Consider the following 19,726-nt stretch of genomic DNA (forward strand, 5'->3'; position numbering starts at 1 on the left):
TTTTCCCCTCATTTTCATCTCAAGTTCTCATAAAAACCCTAATCTCCCATCTATATAAAGAGCCATTCATCATTCACAAAAGGAGGAGGAAGAACGAAAAAGAAAGATCTCTGTTAAACTCTTGATTCAACTCCAGTTCAACCTTGCATTCACCATCACTCTTATAAACTCTCACCCAACTCGAACCTTTATTCAAACACTAAACTCAGCCTCTCACCATTCAACCTCTAAACCGATCCCAAAACCTCTGCTCGTTGGAGACGAAGGAGCAACCTCACCATACTGAACCTTAACACAACAAAAAAAAACCAAACTCAGTAACTTGCAGTTGCAGATTCCAAACCCCTTCATCATTGAGCAGATTCGATACACCTGTTCATCATCAATTCAGAACCTCACAAACACAGTAACACACTCACAGCAACACCTTACCACACTCACACGGTTCAACACACACAAAATCGGAAGAAGACGAAGAGCTTACCCGAAAATGGTGGCCAGTTGATGCATTTTTACTGGTAGATCTTTACCGTTGCTTTTTATTTCTTTGATGTATGCCTCTGTACTTTGTAGATTTCTTGTTGAATAATTAAAAACATGGGGAATACCGGGTTTCAAAGGGATTAGGGTTATTGCTTTATGTATTGTTGTTGTTGTTCACAAACCACGAGAGTGACGAGAGCAATCGCAAGAATGAGAGAGCATTTTTTTTTCTTTCTGCATTATCGTAACCGAAAGAGATGAGGGATGTACCATGGGAAAAGGAACTTTTGTGTCTAGGGTTCTTTCAACCCGATTTTGTAAAGGGGTCAGGGTCCACTGACCCGATTCGGCCCAATACGTGTTTCTTCATTTGTTTTGCAGCCTCCTTCCATAGGCCTCACCCTCCATTTTAGTTACACACCCTCCTTCTAGCCCAATAACTTGTTTTTTACATAAAAAAAAACTACATCACTTTATTTCTTTGATTAATTAACTAATTGTTTTATTTATTAATTAATCATTTTAATTAAACTTCTACTATATTGTTAATTAATTAATGATGTTAGTTGATCTTTGATTAATTTAATTAATTAACTAAATATATTTTAATTGATTAATTAAACTTACGTAATAAAAAATCAATTCTTTTTCTCAATCAATTTTCATTCAATAACACTCGATCCAACGTCGAGTTCACTTCATACAATCTCAATAAACTTTGGTCAACACCAAGTATCATTTTCAAATTTCTTTTACCATAATCAAAAACTTCAAAAAATGTTTTAATAATCGAATTGAATTTTGTCAATAATGGTTGAAAAGAGGGGGTTGTACGTACTTGTACAAGTTGCTCTAAAGCATTTAGACGATGGCCGTTAAGCTTTTGTTTGAATGCTTTGATTCCATTAAAGATCCTTAAAATTCTATTTGTCTCACCTTTCTCTACAAAACGTTTTTATCAAATCAATTTCGGTTTATAATGGATTAATCAAGAGGGGGTTGTACGTACTTGTACAAGTTGCTCTAAAGCATTTAGACGATGGCCGTTAAGCTTTTGTTTGAATGCTTGTCTTCCATTAAAAACTTCATTACGCTCAATTTAGCAAATGCTCTTTCAAGTATTCTAGGCGATGGCCGTTAAGCTATTGTTTACGTACTCGAATTCCACTTTTTCATAAAACACCTATTTCAAACTCATCTTTTCTTTGCCCAAGTGCAAATCTCGCCCAAGTGCGAACCACATTCAAAAACTAGTCTTTTCCGCCCAAGTGCGATTAGACCCGTAAAATCTAATAACAAATATAATCTCGTAGTTCTTCCGAACTACATTCGCTCTGATTCTTCCATTGAAGATATGTAGGCACAAGACTCAATTGTCTTGGCGAGCACACTAAATAAAAAATATAATTCCGTAGTTCTTTCGAACTACATTCGCTCTGATTCTTCCATTGAAGATATGTAGGCACAAGATTCAAATGTCTTGGCGAGCACACTAAGTAAAAAACATAAGTTTGTAGCCATGAACTACGAACGCTCTGAATTTCCCATTGCACGAGGGAATACGTAGGCACAAGATTCAAATATCTTGGCGAGCACAATAGTAAAAAAACTCAAATCCCGTTTCTTTCTTGTCCATATAATAATTAGAACGCAAGTAGATAATAAGCTAACAATCAATCACAAGATTAACTAAATGGGTCCCATCGAGTACGATGGAGGTAAGGGGTGCTAATACCTTCCCCTTACTTAATCGACTCCCGAACCCAAATTTGGTTGTGAAGACCATCTTTGTCCATTTCATTTCATTTGTGGGTTTTATCAATATTTTCCCTTTCCCATTGGAATAAATAAAAGTTGGTGGCGACTCTGTTCGATAAAATTTCGTGGCGATGATTTTTTGACCCGCGACAATCACCATCATCATACATCGTTACATCTATCATCATTACACACCATGTAATAAATTGATAAAACAACTCAACAACATAATCACAAAACATGTATTCATTTACGACATGTTATAAACCAACATCACCCAATGAATATCATGATCCCATCACCAATACAAAACATGTATCAATAATCATATATAAATAAGCACATATACATATACTATATTCCAATTCATCAATGATCAAATCGAATTAAAATAAAGTTGGCCACTGCCCATTTCATCACTTTATCAAATAAAGCATCTCATTAGCTTCGCAACGCCCAAAACGGCACATAAAACAGATACACGGATCAAAAGTTACGGGTTTTTAAAGATAAAACATTTTTAGAAAATATGCTGCGGAACCCGGGTTGTCCCTACGTGGGAACCGGTTCCTGGCAGCTTCAAAGTCTCGTCTCTGGTTTTTACTATGGGGAACCGGGTTGTCCCTACATGGGAACCGGTTCCCAGCTACCCAGAATCCATATTTCTCTGTTTTTACAAGGGGGAACCGGTTCGTCCCACATGGGAACCGGTTCCTACGTACCTGCACAGCAAAAATCACCATTTTGACAGCATTTACCATATCCCATTTCCCCAATTTCAGGTACATACGAACATACACACAATTATCATTGATTTTCACACAATTACACATTTCAAACAAGTTATTGACATGTATTAACATCATATATCACAAGTATCAACAGAATCATGTCAATTCATACAAGATTATCAAAACCTAACAAAATTCCCAACCCGACACGTACGATTGAACTAGACCACAATCCTAATCAATCATACTACCTACAATCACATAAGGAATACTAACCCGAAGAATCCCCCCTTACCTCAGAGTCGAATCTTCGAAGATCTTCTTCCCCTTTGGCTCTTCTCACTTCACGTGTTCTCCCTTTCTCAGAGTCTGTCTCCTTTTCTCTCCTCTTTTCCCAATTCCTTTATTTTATGAAAAATAAAATAAAATATTATAATGGGCTTGCTTAGTCAACACCCCCTCTTCTGCTAATCACCACTCTAGGCCCAATGCCAATAACTCATCATTTTCCAAATAATTCCAAATAAAAATACTAAAATTCCAATTATTTAATTTAAATCCAAATTAAATTAATAAACTGAAATTATGGGGTGTTACAACTCTCCCCCACTAAAAGAGTTTTCGTCCTCGAAAACATACTTCAAGTAAAAGTCCCAGATAAGAGTACTTCATTTGACTCTCCCATTCTCCGTTAACACCTTCTTGGTCGAGTCTCAAAATTCATCTGACATAACCAACACAAGCATATCTCATGCATTCAATCTCAGTTCTTACGTTGCATTTGACCATCCCCAGGTGTACCACTCGCTATAACTCTAACGGTTAACAACAATGAAACTTTGAGGTGCGTCCCATACAATACGCTCAACAACTGAATAATACAATTACACGATCCATGGTATGATCGCAACTGATCAACACTGTATTAGTAGATTCCATTTACCCACGTACCAACCTTAGGTACACTCTTCCAATTGAGCGATAAAGTAATACTTACACTTACTCAGAGCAAATTCCCGAGTTACTTCATCTATTAAAAACATTCCCACTATCGGATCAAGCACACATCAGTAGTTATAATTACATAGCTCATCATCCTCAATATACCATTGCTTACAAGATAGCTCAACTGAGTCCCACTCTCCACTAAGAATCAAATCAACTTCGTCCTTCGTAGAGTATAATCCCTCATTATATTTATAAATTTACATAACACCTTACAACAGTACAAAATTATTATGGCATTACATAGTATCAACTCGTTGTCTTAACTTCTCCGAACACATACTCATTAACTACATTCAACCATAATAGGATATCCATCATCTCGGCAATTATTCAAAAGGGTTCTAATCCTTTGGCACGACATCCTTATGTCTACGAGATTCCAAATCCAACCTATAGATCAACATATATTCTCCATGTAGAACCCCGACATATTAATTCTCACTGCTCACGAGTAGCACTCATAACACCACTTTACATCATACTTTCGTTGTACGACTACGACTACTCGTCTTAAGTCACCGTCCAATGCTTTGCACCCCTTCATAATCACTTCCTCATAAGTTCCCACAATATGGCGAGTGGTCATTCTCACATCTCAGCATTCATCACATCTTATACCATTAAGGTAACAAGCAATCTTATACTATCTTTATAATTCCGCCTATTATCAACAAGAGATTAAGGGTGATCAAGTCCTCAATTTGTCAATAGATAGCCGACAATCATATTTAAGCATAGACCGTTGTTACTACATAATAGCGTCTTTTCCGAGTTTGCACCCAAACTCATTAACATTTCCATAGTCTAATAATTCTCTATGGTGTCCTTCTTCTAGAATATTCTTTCTCAACTCGGTAACACGCGGAACACAACAGCGACCACCAACCTCATTATACCATCCTCTCCGATTCTGAACCCGTCATCTTTACTTTGGTAATCCAAAGTAGACTTATCGATCAACTCAACATCAGCTTTCTGATTTCCTCTAATCTCGTCAGGAATACCATTAGTCAGTTTCAGTATACCCAATCTAACATTATTAGGAGCACCTTCACGTACCAAACTTAATTCTCTGAATTGTTCAATTAAATCCAACTCTTTCACCATCAGCATCGACATTTTTAGAGGCAACCTTGTACCATACAAATAATGTCACTGCAACATCAAAACAAAACCATGGCTGCCAATTCTAAATCATGAGTCAGATAATTACTTTCCTGCGCTTTCAATCGTCCCGACGCATAAGTTACTACTTACTAGTTTTACATCAATACACCATCCAAACCCATCAACGACGCATCACAATATACCACAGATGGTTCCAAAGTCTATTTCACTTTTTTTTCTACTGATTCCCTCATCACTCAAATCCATTAATACTTAAATCATCTTTATCATCTTATTCATCAACGACATATTCTACTCGACTTCGTTCCGAACCTTCGCGGTAATAGGCATTCCTATTCAACACTTGTTCGTGCTTATTTAACCGACATCATCATATCTCCTCATAGGACCAGTCTATGGTATTTATAACTCTCCCATAAGGTAGAACATAATTTCACCTCTTCGTAGTCTCAAACGACACTCTAATCCGATACTTAGAGCTCAAGATATGAATGTTTCTAATTGTTATCCAAAATACAATACCGACACCATGCAGCGACACCTTAAATGATATTTCCAAAACTCCGCAAATGGTACACTTATTTCCTAAAATTGCTTCTCAACAAGCCTCCTCATTATTCCTTTATTCTGTTCAACTCTGACACTGACATCCCATGTCGCACCAACGAACAATCTAGTTCTAAGGACAAGTGTAACCGTAACTTCACCTCTTTCTAACATCATCCTGACACAATTAAACATGTTACAGCTGCTGCAACCATTTTTATAACAAAGTTCATCTCGTTAGCTTTCCGACGCTTCAAACGGAACTCAAATCGGATGTCCAGAACTCCAGTTATGAATTTTCGAAATTTCATAACAATTCAGCAATCTTCCTGCGATTTGCTTACGGAAATTCTACTCCAAAACTCATTCTTTTCAAATTAATGTCATTATTAACATCATCTTATCACATCTCTTCGCTTCCAAACTTCTTATAACTTAAACAACACATTTCATCGCTGAAGTTCGATTTCTGCAACATCCTGAAACCAAATTCATGTACGCCATCATCAACCTTCTTATCCTTGAGATCGTACTCGTCTCTTCACATTACTCGCTCTTTAAAGAGTTTTCAACAACATCGATAACCTCTACCATCATCTCAATTACTTACTAGTAATCCTACGACAAGGTCTACGACAATACTTCCTTTAATCACTGCTTCAACAGCGACCTTTCACATAAGGCTACTCACACAACAACATCACAGTCCATCAGTAGCACTTGAAGCATCACAACTTCGAAATTCCATTTTCCAGAAATAACCATCATCTATTCCGAGACACATCCAACTGAAATAACAACCACATTCTTCAGCCCATGTCACCTTTACTTCAGGAAACAATAACTCTACACTCTTGTACTGCTGCTCTGCGCATCACTCTATCATCTTGCATCTGAGACATATCCGAGAAGCATAGCTTCTCCCCCACTAGTTTCGATCCCACTTCTGCAGACAAACAGTTAGAACACACTGAGTACCAACAGTGTTTCACACACATGTCGCGTACCGAAAGGAAATTAACAACAAGATGATGTCCTTAATCTTCATCCTTGGATTGGTTTTCAGAGAGTTTTGAATTCTCTTGCTCAGCCATTTAGTGGTCAACATTTTCACATTATACTTTCTACTGCACTCATGCTTGTCAACCAATTTCCTTAGTTGCCATGTTTCTTCATTTGGCAATTTAGCACAATATGCTTCCCATTGACACCCATCCTTGCATTTAACCCTCACCCTCACTTTGTCATTCTTTGTAAACCTCATATTTCTTCCACTTTGCACAGCATATGATGTTATAGCTTCCTTGAAGTCATCCTTTGACCTAAAGTACACTCCTACTTCCCACTTATAATCTGCCATGTCCTTCTTCACATTAAACATTGGGTAACTCTTATGTTTAACATCACCTTCTTCACTATCACAGCCACTTTCAAGTTCCTCACTATCATTTTCTATTTCCTCTTCCAAACCATCTTTATCCAACTGTTGTTTGCTTTGTTCCCCCTCTAGATCTTCAAGAAGATCATCCAAATCTTCTTCCTCTAATTCATCAAAGCCATCAGATGAATCATCAAATCCCACTTCCATAGCACTCTCATAATTTTCATCAGCACTATCATCTCCACTATCAGTAGTAGACCCATCATTCACCTCACCCACATTGTCCTCATCCCTCACAGTATGTACCTCTTCCCTCACAATAGTCTCTTCATCCCTCATAGTAGTGCAATCTTCCCTCACAGTAGTGCAATCTTCCCTCACAATATTCTCTCCATCCCTCACAGCAGTGCAGTCTTCACTCACAATAGTCTCTTCATCCCTCACAACATTGTCATCATCCATCAAAACATTATCTTCTTCCCTCACAACATTATCTTCTGCCATCACAACATTATCTTCTGCCCTCACAACATTATCTTCATCCAGACCAGCAAATTCCTCATTAATTTTTGACATTAACTCTTCTGCTTCAATAGGAATATCAGAAAATTCTGGCTGAGCTACTGTGTGTTGAATATATATGTCAACCTTTAAGTGCACCCTATAAAGATCAGCTATATCTAAGGCTCCTTTATCATCAACTAATTCAAGCATGCCTTCAGTAGGATCTCTGTACCAAATTCTCTCAAACTCTCTATAACCTAATTCCTTAAGAACACCAACAAATTCAAAATAACCCCACGTATCTCCATCTATTCTCAACTTTGCAACGTCTCCTCCTTCATACAGACCATTGTTAATATCAACGAATCCACCACTATGGTGAATGGTTAAATTCAGAAACTCGTCCATTACACCTGAAGCAAAGCAAACCCTAAATAAAATTCGTGCTTTAATAACCCTAAATCAGAACAAACAAACCCTAAATTAACAATCCCTGATTTACGAACCCTAAAAGTGGACCCTAAACACGAACCCTAAAAGAGAACCCTAAAAACGAAACCTAGATACGAAACATAAATACGAACCCTAAATGACATACCTGTTGTGATTCAGTGGTGTCAATCCTCGCTATTCCTTCAGATTGCAATGCACAGACGAGAAGGGTACTCAGAGTTTCTTCGAGCTTTTCGTCTTCTATGGACAAGAGAAATGAAGTATTCTGGAAAATGGTACTTAGTGGAAATGAGAAAATAACCCTATAATACTGTATTTGACACATCAGCACTCTTAAAATGCCACGTTTATGATAAAATAATGAGACAACTAACGGAACCAAACGGAAGGATAAACGTGGCACCATTTTAAAAGATAAGGGAGTTATGTGAACTTTTTAAAAATTGTGGGACCAAAATGGAGCCCGAGTGAAAGTTAAGGGACGAAAAAGGGTATTTTGCCTAAACAAAAAGAAACAATAAAAACTAAGAGCAAATGACATATTTAAACATTTGAATTATTTAATATGTCACGTACATAATAAAAATAAAAATAAAAAAATGATGAAATAATAGACTCACTCATGATTATAGTCTTTATTTTTGGAATTTTGGAATTAAGAAAACCAATTAAAATAAAATCATAAAACAAATGATAAAAGGCTTAATACTCAATTTGGTCCTCTACCTATACACTAGGGTCCAATTTGGTCCTTTACCTTTTAAAAGTTCCAAATTGGTCCCATACGTTTCCCAAAAGTATGCACGTTGGTCTTTTCCGTTAAAATGCTTCAAACAGTGCTAACATTTGATGACATGGCACATGAGATGGATCAATCACTGTTCATCATCTCTATTATAATTTGGGTTCGTACTGCAATTTTCAAAAAATCCCAAATCCTCTAACCTAAAATCCTGTAACTCAATCTTGTTACAAATTGACATCAAAATTGCACAAGAAAGCATGAGTTCTGGGCGCATTTCATCCTCAACATCCAGAAATGTGATTGATTTGTAAGTTTACACAGGATTTGCAAAGCTTCTATGCGCGTGTGGAGACGAAGCAATACTGCGTAGGGCGAAAACCGTTAACAACTATGGAAAGCTATTCTGGGGATGCAAGCATTTTAAGGTACTACGAGTTCTATTATTGTTCTAAAGTATCTTTTTTTTGTAACCATAACCATCGTTCCCAATATCGTCACAGGGGCATTCCAATTCTGGGTGTGGCTTTTTCGAATGGTTCCATGAAGAATGTAGAGATGAGAAAGAAGAAACCTTGATGAAGCATGAATGCAAGATGTAAGTGCTGAGCCAAGAGATGGATGTTGTCAGGAAAGAGACTGAAGATTTGAAGTTGAAAACATTGGAATTGGGGGGAGCTAATTGAGAAGACAAAGAAATGGAAGAGCATTTGGAATTGTTTTGTTTGTGTCATGTTTTTAGCTCTTGTAATTAAGATGGTCTAGAAATGATTGTCATGTATTTTGGAATTGTTTTGTCTGGAATTGTTTTGAGACATGTATTTTGCAAGATGTGTTGCTTGTAAACATAGTATCTTGCTAGAAATGATTGTCATGTTATTAGTGTTTTGAAATGTATTTTGAGACAGTATTTTGAGACATGTATTTTGCAATATGTTATTAGACTAAAGTATTTTGCAAGATGTTTATGAGGTACTCAAAACAAAAATACCAGGAAAATTGAGTACATTAAAACTGGTATACTAGAACAACATTTCTTAGAACATAATTTCTTAGAACATGACATTAAAACAACCCAAAATATGTTCAAAGTATACTAGATAGAACCAAAATATACTAGACAAACATTACATTAAAACAACCCAAAATATGAACCAAAATATAGTAAACAGACCCTAACAAACTAAATGCCCTTCTTAGTATTGTTTCTTTTTGTAGGAGTGGTCCTCCTAGTGGTAGGACCAACTGCATTTTGAGATGCACTAAGCCTTGTTGTTGGACCCACATGTGCTGGTTTCCTAAATGGTATCTTGTGTGGCCTAGCTGTTGACATCTTTTTATGAGTCCCTAGTGTATGTGGTGCCCTTGATGGTTGTACAAGTTGAGATGCTTGTTGTGTCTGAGATCCTTGTGTCCTTGAAGCTTGTCTTGGTTGAGATCCTTGTGTCCTTGAAGCTTGTCTTGGTTGAGATCCTTGTGTTGGTTGAGATCCTTGTGTCCTTGAAGCTTGTATTGGTTGAGATCCTTGTGTTGGTTGTGATGTTTGTGGTGGTTGAGTCCTCTTGCAGGTGGATTTGTTGTTCCCAGTTTGCCTACACCTTGTGCACCTCATTATCATACCTGTCTTCCTCATATTCCTATCTGTCCCATCAATTTCACCATCCTCACGATTCCTCCTCTTCTTAGGCCTACCAGGCATTTGCTTGTACTTTGGTGGCTGGATATCTGGGAACTCTGTTCTGACCCATAAATTTGTTCCATTTACTGGATAAATTATAGGCTCATAAACAGACATATACCCAGCCTTTTTATAAATGTCAGGAATGAAGTCTTCAACATGTAAACCTCTGCTCTTAAATGCAGCAATTGCATGCACACAAGGAAGCCATGTTAGTTGCCACTTCCTATATATGCAGTTGTATTCCTTTAGGTTGACAGTAAAAATGTCACCTGGGTTCTCAATGTGCCTAACCTCATAAATGAATTCAGCTGACATCCTATGTACAGAAAATACAACAGAAAATAAGATAGGTTAATTACAACAAATACATAACAGAAAATGAATAACAAAAAATACATAATTAGAAAATACCTAACAATCCATGAATTTGTGTAAGAACTTGTTCTCTCCACTTTTTTCTTTATGTTTGGCAATACATCTCCATCACTTAAGTTAGGGAATTTCACCCTATTTGTTGGCCATTTCTCCATTATGTAGCCCCTAATTTCTTCTAGCATTGTCACAATTGGCTTACCTCTAGATTCCACAATGACACTGTTGAAGGCTTCAGACATGTTGTTCAACACAGTATCGGACTTTGAAGTTGTCCTAAAATAGGACTTACTCCAAAATCTAGGTGGAGTCTGCATCATATGCTTGTATGCCTCTTCATTTATCTGTCTCACACCTATCATCTCCCTTTCCCATGCTTGTGGGTAAGTTGCCCTAGCTGCTCTCCAGATTATCTCCTTCAACATGTTTCCTGGGAACTTTTTTCTAAAGTTGTTGTATAAGTGCCTAACACAAAACCTTTGTTCCACATTTGGAAGCAACTCATCCATGGCAGGAAGTATACCCTGTAACATAAACAACAGAGTAGATCAGTAAAAAATGTAAATACAAATTAAAAAATGTAAATACAAATTAACATAGTAGATCAATTATAGAATGGCACCTTTTGCTGGTCAGAAATGAATGTGTAGGTTCTACATTCTTCTCTGCCACCTAGGTCATCAATGAGAAGTTGCAAGAACCATAACCAACTGTCCTTTGTTTCCCCTTCTACAATAGCAACTGCAATAGGTAACATCTGATCATTTGGATCAGTCCCAATAGCTGCTAAGATCTGACCTCCACATAATCCTTTTAGAAAGCAACCATCAAGACCAATAATAGGCCTACACAGCTTGAAAATTTGCTTACAAGCAGCATAGCATACATATAACCTCTTGAAAAAAGGCCTTGTATCTTCAGCACCCTCTTGAACTGGTGTGACACTTAACTTGACAGTAGAACCAGGATTTGTCCTCAATATCTCATGACAGTAATCATATAACCTTGTGTAATCTCCTATAAATGAACCATCAACCATGTCCCTAGCTAAACTTCTGGCCCTAATTGCCTTTGTCTTACAAACCCCCACATTCCATTTCTTTATAGCCTTTTCCTTGATGTCTTTAACTTTCAACTTAGGATTAGATTTCAATGAATTTTGTAACCTTGTGCTGAGCCATTTAGTAGACATCAGTGGTACATTGAATTCTCTAGAACAATTGTGTGTATCAACAAGTTTTCTAATTTTCCAAGTCTCCTCATTAGGCAGCTTTCCACAATAAGCCTCCCATTTGTATCCTTATTTACATTCAACCTTCACTCTCAGCTTGTCATTTTTTACAAACTTAAGAGCTCTACTAGTTTGAACAGAATAGGTTCTAATAGCTTCTTTAAAATAATTTTTTGAGTTAAAAAAAGTTCCCAATTCCCATTTATATTAAAACATGTCTAATAATAACTTGAAAATAGGATACTTCTTCTTTCTTATGTCACCACTATCCTCAGAATCACTATCACACCCACTATCTAATTCCTCACTATCATTGTTCAACTCTTTGTCATCACCACCACTGGCTCCTTCCATAGGCTTCTTATTTTTGCTTGTTTCTCCTTCCATAATATTGGCAAGATCCTCATCAGAATAATCCATACTAGCATCAGAGTCACTAAAATCAACCTCCATAGCACTATCACAATTATATGTGTCATCCTCACTATCATTAGAGTCATCCACACACGCATTCACACCTGCATTATCTGCTTCAGTCTCCTCATTATTCAACAACTCCTCACTTGCAATCATAACCTCATCAATCAGATTGTTCAGGGCTTCTTCATTTGCATTCAGGACCTCAACACCCTTAACCTCACCCTGATTGTCCATGTTTCCTTGACCTGCACTCACCCCTCTATCAGCCACACCCTTATTGTCCATGTTTTCTTGACCTACACACACTCCTACATCTCCCTCACCCTCATTGTCCAAGTTTTCTTGAACTGCACTCACTCCTCCATCTCCCTCACTTGCCAATGTCTCATTAAGTACTTCATTAACAATATCCTGAATTGTATCATAGTTTCCTGGATCAACCCCATTCAAAGGTTCTTCAACAGTGGCTTCTTCAACAATATTAGGCACTTCAGGTAAAGGACTATCAACAAATTCTGGTTGGGATAAGGGGTGTTCTATGTAAATATCCACTTTAAGATGTACCCTAAATAGGTCAGCTATCTCCAAGGCACCCTTATCATCTCTGAGAAGGTTCATCCCAAATGTTGGGTCATTGTAGTATATGCTACTAACTCCACTATAACCAAACTCTTTCAAAAGACCCAACAATTCAAAGTAAGACCACCTATCAGCATCTACTACTAATTTATCACATATACCCCCCTCATAAACTGTTTTTTATGAGTCCAGAAATTCACCATTATGGTGCACATTAAAGGTCAATATTTCATCCATTTCAACCTAATAGATGAAAATACGTATTTTTAGCATGATTTCTACCCAAACGTAAACCAGAAAATCCAGTAAAACAGAAAAAATGAAAAAGGGGGAAAAACCCTAATTTTCATACGATACAAAAACCCTAACATACACACAACAAGAAAATATTGAAGAAATAAGAAATCTGACCTTCGTATATTACGCTTCAATGTGATGATAAGTCGTCTTCTTCGTCTTCGCACACTCCTCTTCGTCTTCGCACACTTCTCTTCAGAATCCTATTAACCTTGCTGAACGAAAATGGAACATGGATAATGAGGATACACTATTTGCTAGTGAAAATGACAGGTCATCAATATTATTACCCTACCCATGACACCTAGCAGCCACGTTGGAATATATTTAACGTTTCAAACGGAAAAGACCAACGTGAAAATGTTTTGTTAACGTATGGGACCACTTTGGAACTTTTAAAAGGTAAAGGACCAAATTGGACCCTAGTGTATAGGTAGAGGACCAAATTGAGTATTAAGCCATTATAAAACTATAAAAAATAAAAGAAATACAAAAAACATTAGTCAAATGTTGACTGACACATGGGCACGTGGGACCCAGGGAAAATCAAAACCAGCCAATGGAGGATCATCTTCCTTGTTTCACATTTAAACATCTTGGGTTTAAAAACCATAAACCAACAAATGAACCTTCACCTTCAGATCAAGATAACTTCATGGTTTCTCAATGAAATCACAAAACTCATACACCAATATTGAAGATCAAACAACAAGGAACATGATGGTATCAAGAATTTTTCTAAAAGGAACATGGATCATAGAGAAATATGAACATAAAGTCACAGTTTCAACCATTTTTGACACACATTATGAACTTCAAACAACACGATTCAAGCAAAATGCAACCACACAAACACCTCATACCTAATGTATGGATCAACTAAACATGAATGAACAAGCTCCTAAACATTTAAAAACTAACATGATTGAGTTTGAAGATAAAGGGAAACTCACCTCAAGTTGAAAATAAATCCACTATTTCCTGAGCTATAGAACTTCAGAAAACCAGAGATCCTTCACTTTTATCTTCAATAAGCTTGAAATGAGGGAGAGAAAATAACTCGAATAAAGGAGATGAGCAATTCGCAGAAATGAAAGCAATGACTGCGTTTTGTGCTGTGTAAGGTGAATTTCTGGTGTCGTTTCTAGCAAGAGAAACAGAGTAGAACAACACCCTTGTTGAATAAAATTCAAACTGAGGCTTGTTGCCACATGTAATCTGGCCTGGAAGATGACTGGTCATTCATTAAAAGTTGCCAAATTAGTAACTTCTTAATAACCCTAATTTCCAAATTTAGGAATTTTGTAACAATCTTGATTTTTCATGAATCCTTGAGAATTTCTTGATTAAATCTTACATGCTACTCACATTTGACTTGATTTTCATGATTTTGACTTCAAAAAGCTCAGAGTTGACTTTTTTTACTGTCTGGTTGACTTTTCCCCAATTCAATTTCTGCGGAATCATTTGGGGAATTAAGGAACTTCTTATTAAAATCAAAAGTCAATTTTCCATCCTTAGGTACCTTATGACATTTAGAGAAACATGGAAGCAAGTTTTGTTCAAAAACTCAGAGAAATCTTGATTAAATCCAAAACCCTAATTTCAGCCCCTTGCGTTAAGAGATGATGATCAATCTTCAAAAACCTAATTCTTCACGGAAAATTGGAGAAACTCTTAAAAAAAGATGATTTGTATGATGATACGAGGATAGTGCTTCAATAATTAGTCAAAGGAAAAGTCATATACTCAAGTAAGTCCAAAAGTCAACATAAGGACCAAAAGATATGAGTAGTGGATTCCCTACAATATTTGGTCAAACCTCAATCATCTAATGAAGCAATAGGCATATTGATATGCCATGAGGTGTGAGCGACCTTTGAAGCTTAAATGATTACAAGATAGAGGGCATGAGACCCTAGTGGCAATATTTATCAACAGAAATAATCTTTTATGTCTTGAAGAAGTCCATGAATACCAAAGTACCTTGATCCCATCTTAATGTATGAATGCATCTGATAAATGAAACATAAGCAAAAAATGATTGAAATGAGGAGGGTAAATTTTGGGGTGAAACATAATGCTAAAAGTAAATTGCATAAAGTAAATGCAAAATTAAATTACAAGAATTAAAGGCAAGAATGAAAGTGCATTAAAGTAAAGTTAGTATAATAATATGGTTAATTTTTAGTAAGATGATTTATCAATCCCTCGGAAAAATTTAGCGCTATGTTAAGCAATCATAGATGTACTTATATAGAAGTAGCATCTTTGAGGTCGATCAGTAAAATTTATGTACCATATTTGTTAGAGAGATAATAGAGATCATTCTCCTAAAACAAATAGAACATGTCAAAAGTCAAGGAGATGAAATCATTGCATCAATCAAGTCCTTCTTAGCACCTTAGGAAAAACTTATCATTAACCCAAAGTACTTCACACTATCCTTTGATCAAGTGAAAAGCATATTTGAATTGATGAAAGTTGATCTAGTACTAATCCAAACCTATTTGAACAAGATGAATACATCATCATCCAATTAACCAAGAAAGAAAAAAAGAAAGATACAGAGAAAGAAAAAAAGAAAGATACGGAGAAGAAGATGAAGAGATGAGATAAGATGAAGTAAGAGATCATAAACCAAACTGGATCACAACTAGGTCAAACTGCACCAAAATCAATCATCCATTTTGGTGGATTTGGTCTTTTAGACCTATCAACGCCCAAGTTTCATTGATCTTGATGATTTTCATGACCAAATAAGTCACAAACCAAGGCAATCTGCAATCAAACAAATCACAATATCATTAAATGAAATTAAACAAATAAAAAACATTATAACTATTATTTTATGATTTTTTTTAAATGGATAAACAATGCATAAATGCAAAAGAGGTATCTAAACATCAAACAAAAATCAAATAAAATCACCATAGGTCAAAGACCATCATTTGATCATATACAAATTTTTTTAGAACTTTGTAATGCATAAAACTATTTTTAAACTATTTAAAATGCATGTACAAAAGAGAAAATAGATGAAAAATAGCAAATATTAAAAATAAATCTAAAAAATTAAAATCAGATGAAAAAATAAAGAGAATTATATAAATTATTTTGGGATTTTTTGGAGTAAAAATGAATTTTATATGAATTTTTAAAGATGAAAACAAATAAAAAGAAATTAAAACAAATAAAATAAAAGTAAAAAAAAAAGGAGTGTTGGATCCATTTCCCATAATTTGATCTGGCAGATCTAAGGGTCCATAAGCGCGCACTCACCGTGGAAATTAGTTGATTAAATCACCTCATATCATTTTTCAATTAACCAATAAAAACATTTCAAATGGCACAATCTAATTGGCCAAATCATTTAAAATCTCTCAGCCACCTACAAATAGCTCTGATCATCTTCTCCGACCATCCTTGCTTGAGCATTTTTTAGTTTAGTTACAAGAGAGGCTTAGACTTATACCATTGTGTTCGTCTCTTCATCGCCATCTTAAGCAATACCTTAGTACAAATCTATTTAAATTGAGCTAAGCTAATTTTGGAGAATACGAATGAATTTCAGAAGAAAAATGAAATTAAATGATGAATGTCAAAGATAAATGGAAGTTGATTTAGAGGAAACATTCAGTGCAATAATGTCTACATTGTGGCATCGAGTATGTAGCAAATGGAGTTCTCTAACTACCTAAATGAAGTGATGGTCAAAAGAGAAAATCAGAGTAGTTGGTAGGAACAATTTAGAGCACCTCAGAGCTTATTTTTGTTATGTTAGCTTCAGAGAAGAACTATGAAGCAATTCGAAATGAGAAATTGAGTGGAGAAGGCCTAGAAATATGAAAACAAAGTCTCACAAATTGGTGATTAAGTGTGAATCAAGACAGAGGTTTTGGGGGCTCTCAAAGCTTGGAATGAAATTGGGATCATCCTATATTTATAGGGAATAAAATAGAATGTTCAAGTGTGTGTAACGATACTGAATTGATCCAATTCGTGTGAAATTTCAAAGTGAGAAAAGTGTGATGCTTGGAGCATCAAAACACGGCTAATTCCAATGGATTACAAGTCGTTTTGCTTGAGTGAACTTCACTAATCATGTTTTAGTGGAGAATGCATGGTAGTTAAGCTTGATGAGTGAGTTTAATAGATACAAAATTATGATTAAATGAGAAAGTTTCAGTTTAACGTGGCCTACTTCTAGCTCGCATGGCAATTTGTACAAGAGGCTTTATGATCCCATTATTTTTGCAATTTGCTCACATCATCAAAAAGAGTACAATGTGACACGAAAGGCTGTATTTGAATGCTTATGGAAAAAGTTATGACCAGTTGAAAATGGCCCAAAAATCTGTCATGACACTTGGAAAATGTCTAAGTATAAGTGCTTCAAAAATGACCTATAATGTTTTCAAATCATTCATAACCTTTTAAGGATTTTAAGTCTTTGACCCTTGAAGTAAACTTGTAAAAGACATCCCAAAGAGTTCTTAAAAAAGAACCACTTAAAAAGGTTTAAAATTGAATGAGTTATGATCCTAGAATGTTGGGCTAAATTCACTTGAATCCACAAAATACCTTTAATGTTTCCCCATCTTTGATGATTTTCCATGCATAATTAGCTCTTGACTTGTGAAGAGAAACTGTTAAGGATGTAAAAGAGAGTCATTTTAAAAAATAATCACTCAAAAGTTTTGAACTATGAGCAAGTTGTGATGTTTTGAACTTAGGCTTGAAAATATTGACTTTTTGGTCAAACTTCTTTGATCAAACTTGAATATTTTGAGCTTTTTTTGCATCTCAAGGCATACTGATGCACATATGAATTTAAATTGATGAGATATTGATTGAAATTTAATTAAATGTGGCTAAATTGATGATGAAGGCATGGAAATGAACACATGAACCTTGACTTTCTTGAGAAATAAGCAACCAATCTTTGGGGAATTCTTAATCAATTTTAAAGATGCCTAAAGATAATATGACCTAATATTATAGGTCAATACTTGATGCATAAGCCTTGGGAAACAATTTTGAAAAACCTAACTAAGGGAACTTGCTTGATCCACTTGATTCACACTTGTCCTTGCAAAATAAACAAAGGAAAGCAATGCATATGTTTGTATTTTGATTAGTAGTTAGTAAAAAATTAAGGCATACAAAGGTAAATATACAAGAAACACAATAGAGTGCTTGGTGATCTCCATATAGGTGAGCCAAATGGTGAGAGAGTCCTAGAATGTTACCAAGCATGTGATCTTGATGTAATTCATAAATGCAGATGAGGTGAGATCTTAGGGGTAAAAATTAGGGTAAGATAAAGTTTGTGAGAAAATAAATAGATTGAGGAGAATTATTTAATAATTGTGTTGCGTTGATTTCAGTCGTGTTGTGCATTTGTGATTGTGATTGTGATTGCGTGGTAATTCGGATAGTGGATTATGAGAGTTGTCAGTACATTATGTTAGGATCAGAGAGGGGTGTTAACACATTGATATTGACATGTATGATTCATGCATCATTTGAGTTATGTTAAGAGGCATGTTCGCTAGTTCAAAGTTGTGACTAGTGACTTGTCCTAAGCTCGGAGAGGGGGCTTGAAGCTCAGAGAGAGTGTGGATGGATTCAGAGAAGGGATTCGGTTCCTGAGAGAATCAAACATTTAGTTAGTACCACATGCATATGCATCGAGTTGCATAGTTGAGTCACATTGTGTATGGTGTTAATTTAGGTGTGAGAATTTTGTTATGAAGTGATGTTGTATGCTTATTTATTGAACGTGTAGATGTTTCTACCCTACCTTACATTATATACCATATATTTATTGATGTGATTTCTCATCCATTTGTTGTTGTGGTCTATGCTCTTCTTGGGAGTACAAATAAGTAGGTAACTGAGTAGCTGCTTAGAGCGGGAGGATGGCATGATGTTATTCTTCTTTCTTTTTGTTTTTGTGTTTCTTAGAAATATGTTGCTCTGATCTGTAACACTGGGCGAGGCAAATGATATTTTTAATTTCGTTTATGTTGTTTAGAGAGTTGGATGTTATACTCTTGTTTTTGTGATGATTATGTTGTTTTAAGCAGATTATTACAGCATTTGTTTAGGTTTTTATAAAGTATCTTCATGAAACTAATATAATTTGCGAAGCATACATATTTTTATAATTCTGCAACAAAGATAAAGGTGAACATACGATGATAGGTGTTGAATGTCTTATATCAAATTATGTGTTACAAAACATATGTGTTTGATGTCGGGTAACATCCTAAATGTGAATATGTGTTTCCTATATGCTTTATATAATATTATTAGGCGCGGGGTTTAAGGGTGTTACATAGTGGTATTAGAGCATGTTGGTCCATCCAGGAAGGTTTTTGTAATGTTGTTTGCCCCCTGGTGGTCG

At 35.7% G+C, this 19,726-nt stretch overlaps 1 protein-coding gene across 1 annotated transcript; it reads right to left on the reverse strand.

Annotated features, from left to right (window-relative positions):
- Nucleotides 1-9,917: 9,917 nt before the first annotated feature.
- LOC131649360 (uncharacterized) lies at nucleotides 9,918-11,979 on the reverse strand. The gene is made up of 3 exons (XM_058919123.1): nucleotides 11,410-11,979; nucleotides 10,827-11,311; nucleotides 9,918-10,731 (listed from the first exon to the last, which is right to left on the reverse strand). Exons 1-3 carry the CDS (start codon nucleotides 11,977-11,979, stop codon nucleotides 9,918-9,920), a joined length of 1,869 nt encoding a protein of 622 aa, XP_058775106.1.
- Between the last annotated feature and the right edge of the window lie 7,747 nt (nucleotides 11,980-19,726).

The sequence above is a fragment of the Vicia villosa genome, linkage group LG2 (genome assembly GCF_029867415.1).
Source record: "Vicia villosa cultivar HV-30 ecotype Madison, WI linkage group LG2, Vvil1.0, whole genome shotgun sequence".
Taxonomy (NCBI): domain Eukaryota; kingdom Viridiplantae; phylum Streptophyta; class Magnoliopsida; order Fabales; family Fabaceae; genus Vicia; species Vicia villosa.

Coding starts and splice junctions, on each gene's coding strand:
- LOC131649360 (XM_058919123.1), bottom strand. CDS start 11,979: ATGTCTACTAAATGGCTCAGCACAAGGTTACAAAATTCATTGAAATCT. Junction 11,312..11,409: donor TCATTTCTGACCAGCAAAAG/GTGCCATTCTAT, acceptor TTTATGTTACAG/GGTATACTTCCTGCCATGGA. Junction 10,732..10,826: donor ACAAATTCATGGATTGTTAG/GTATTTTCTAAT, acceptor TTCTGTACATAG/GATGTCAGCTGAATTCATTT.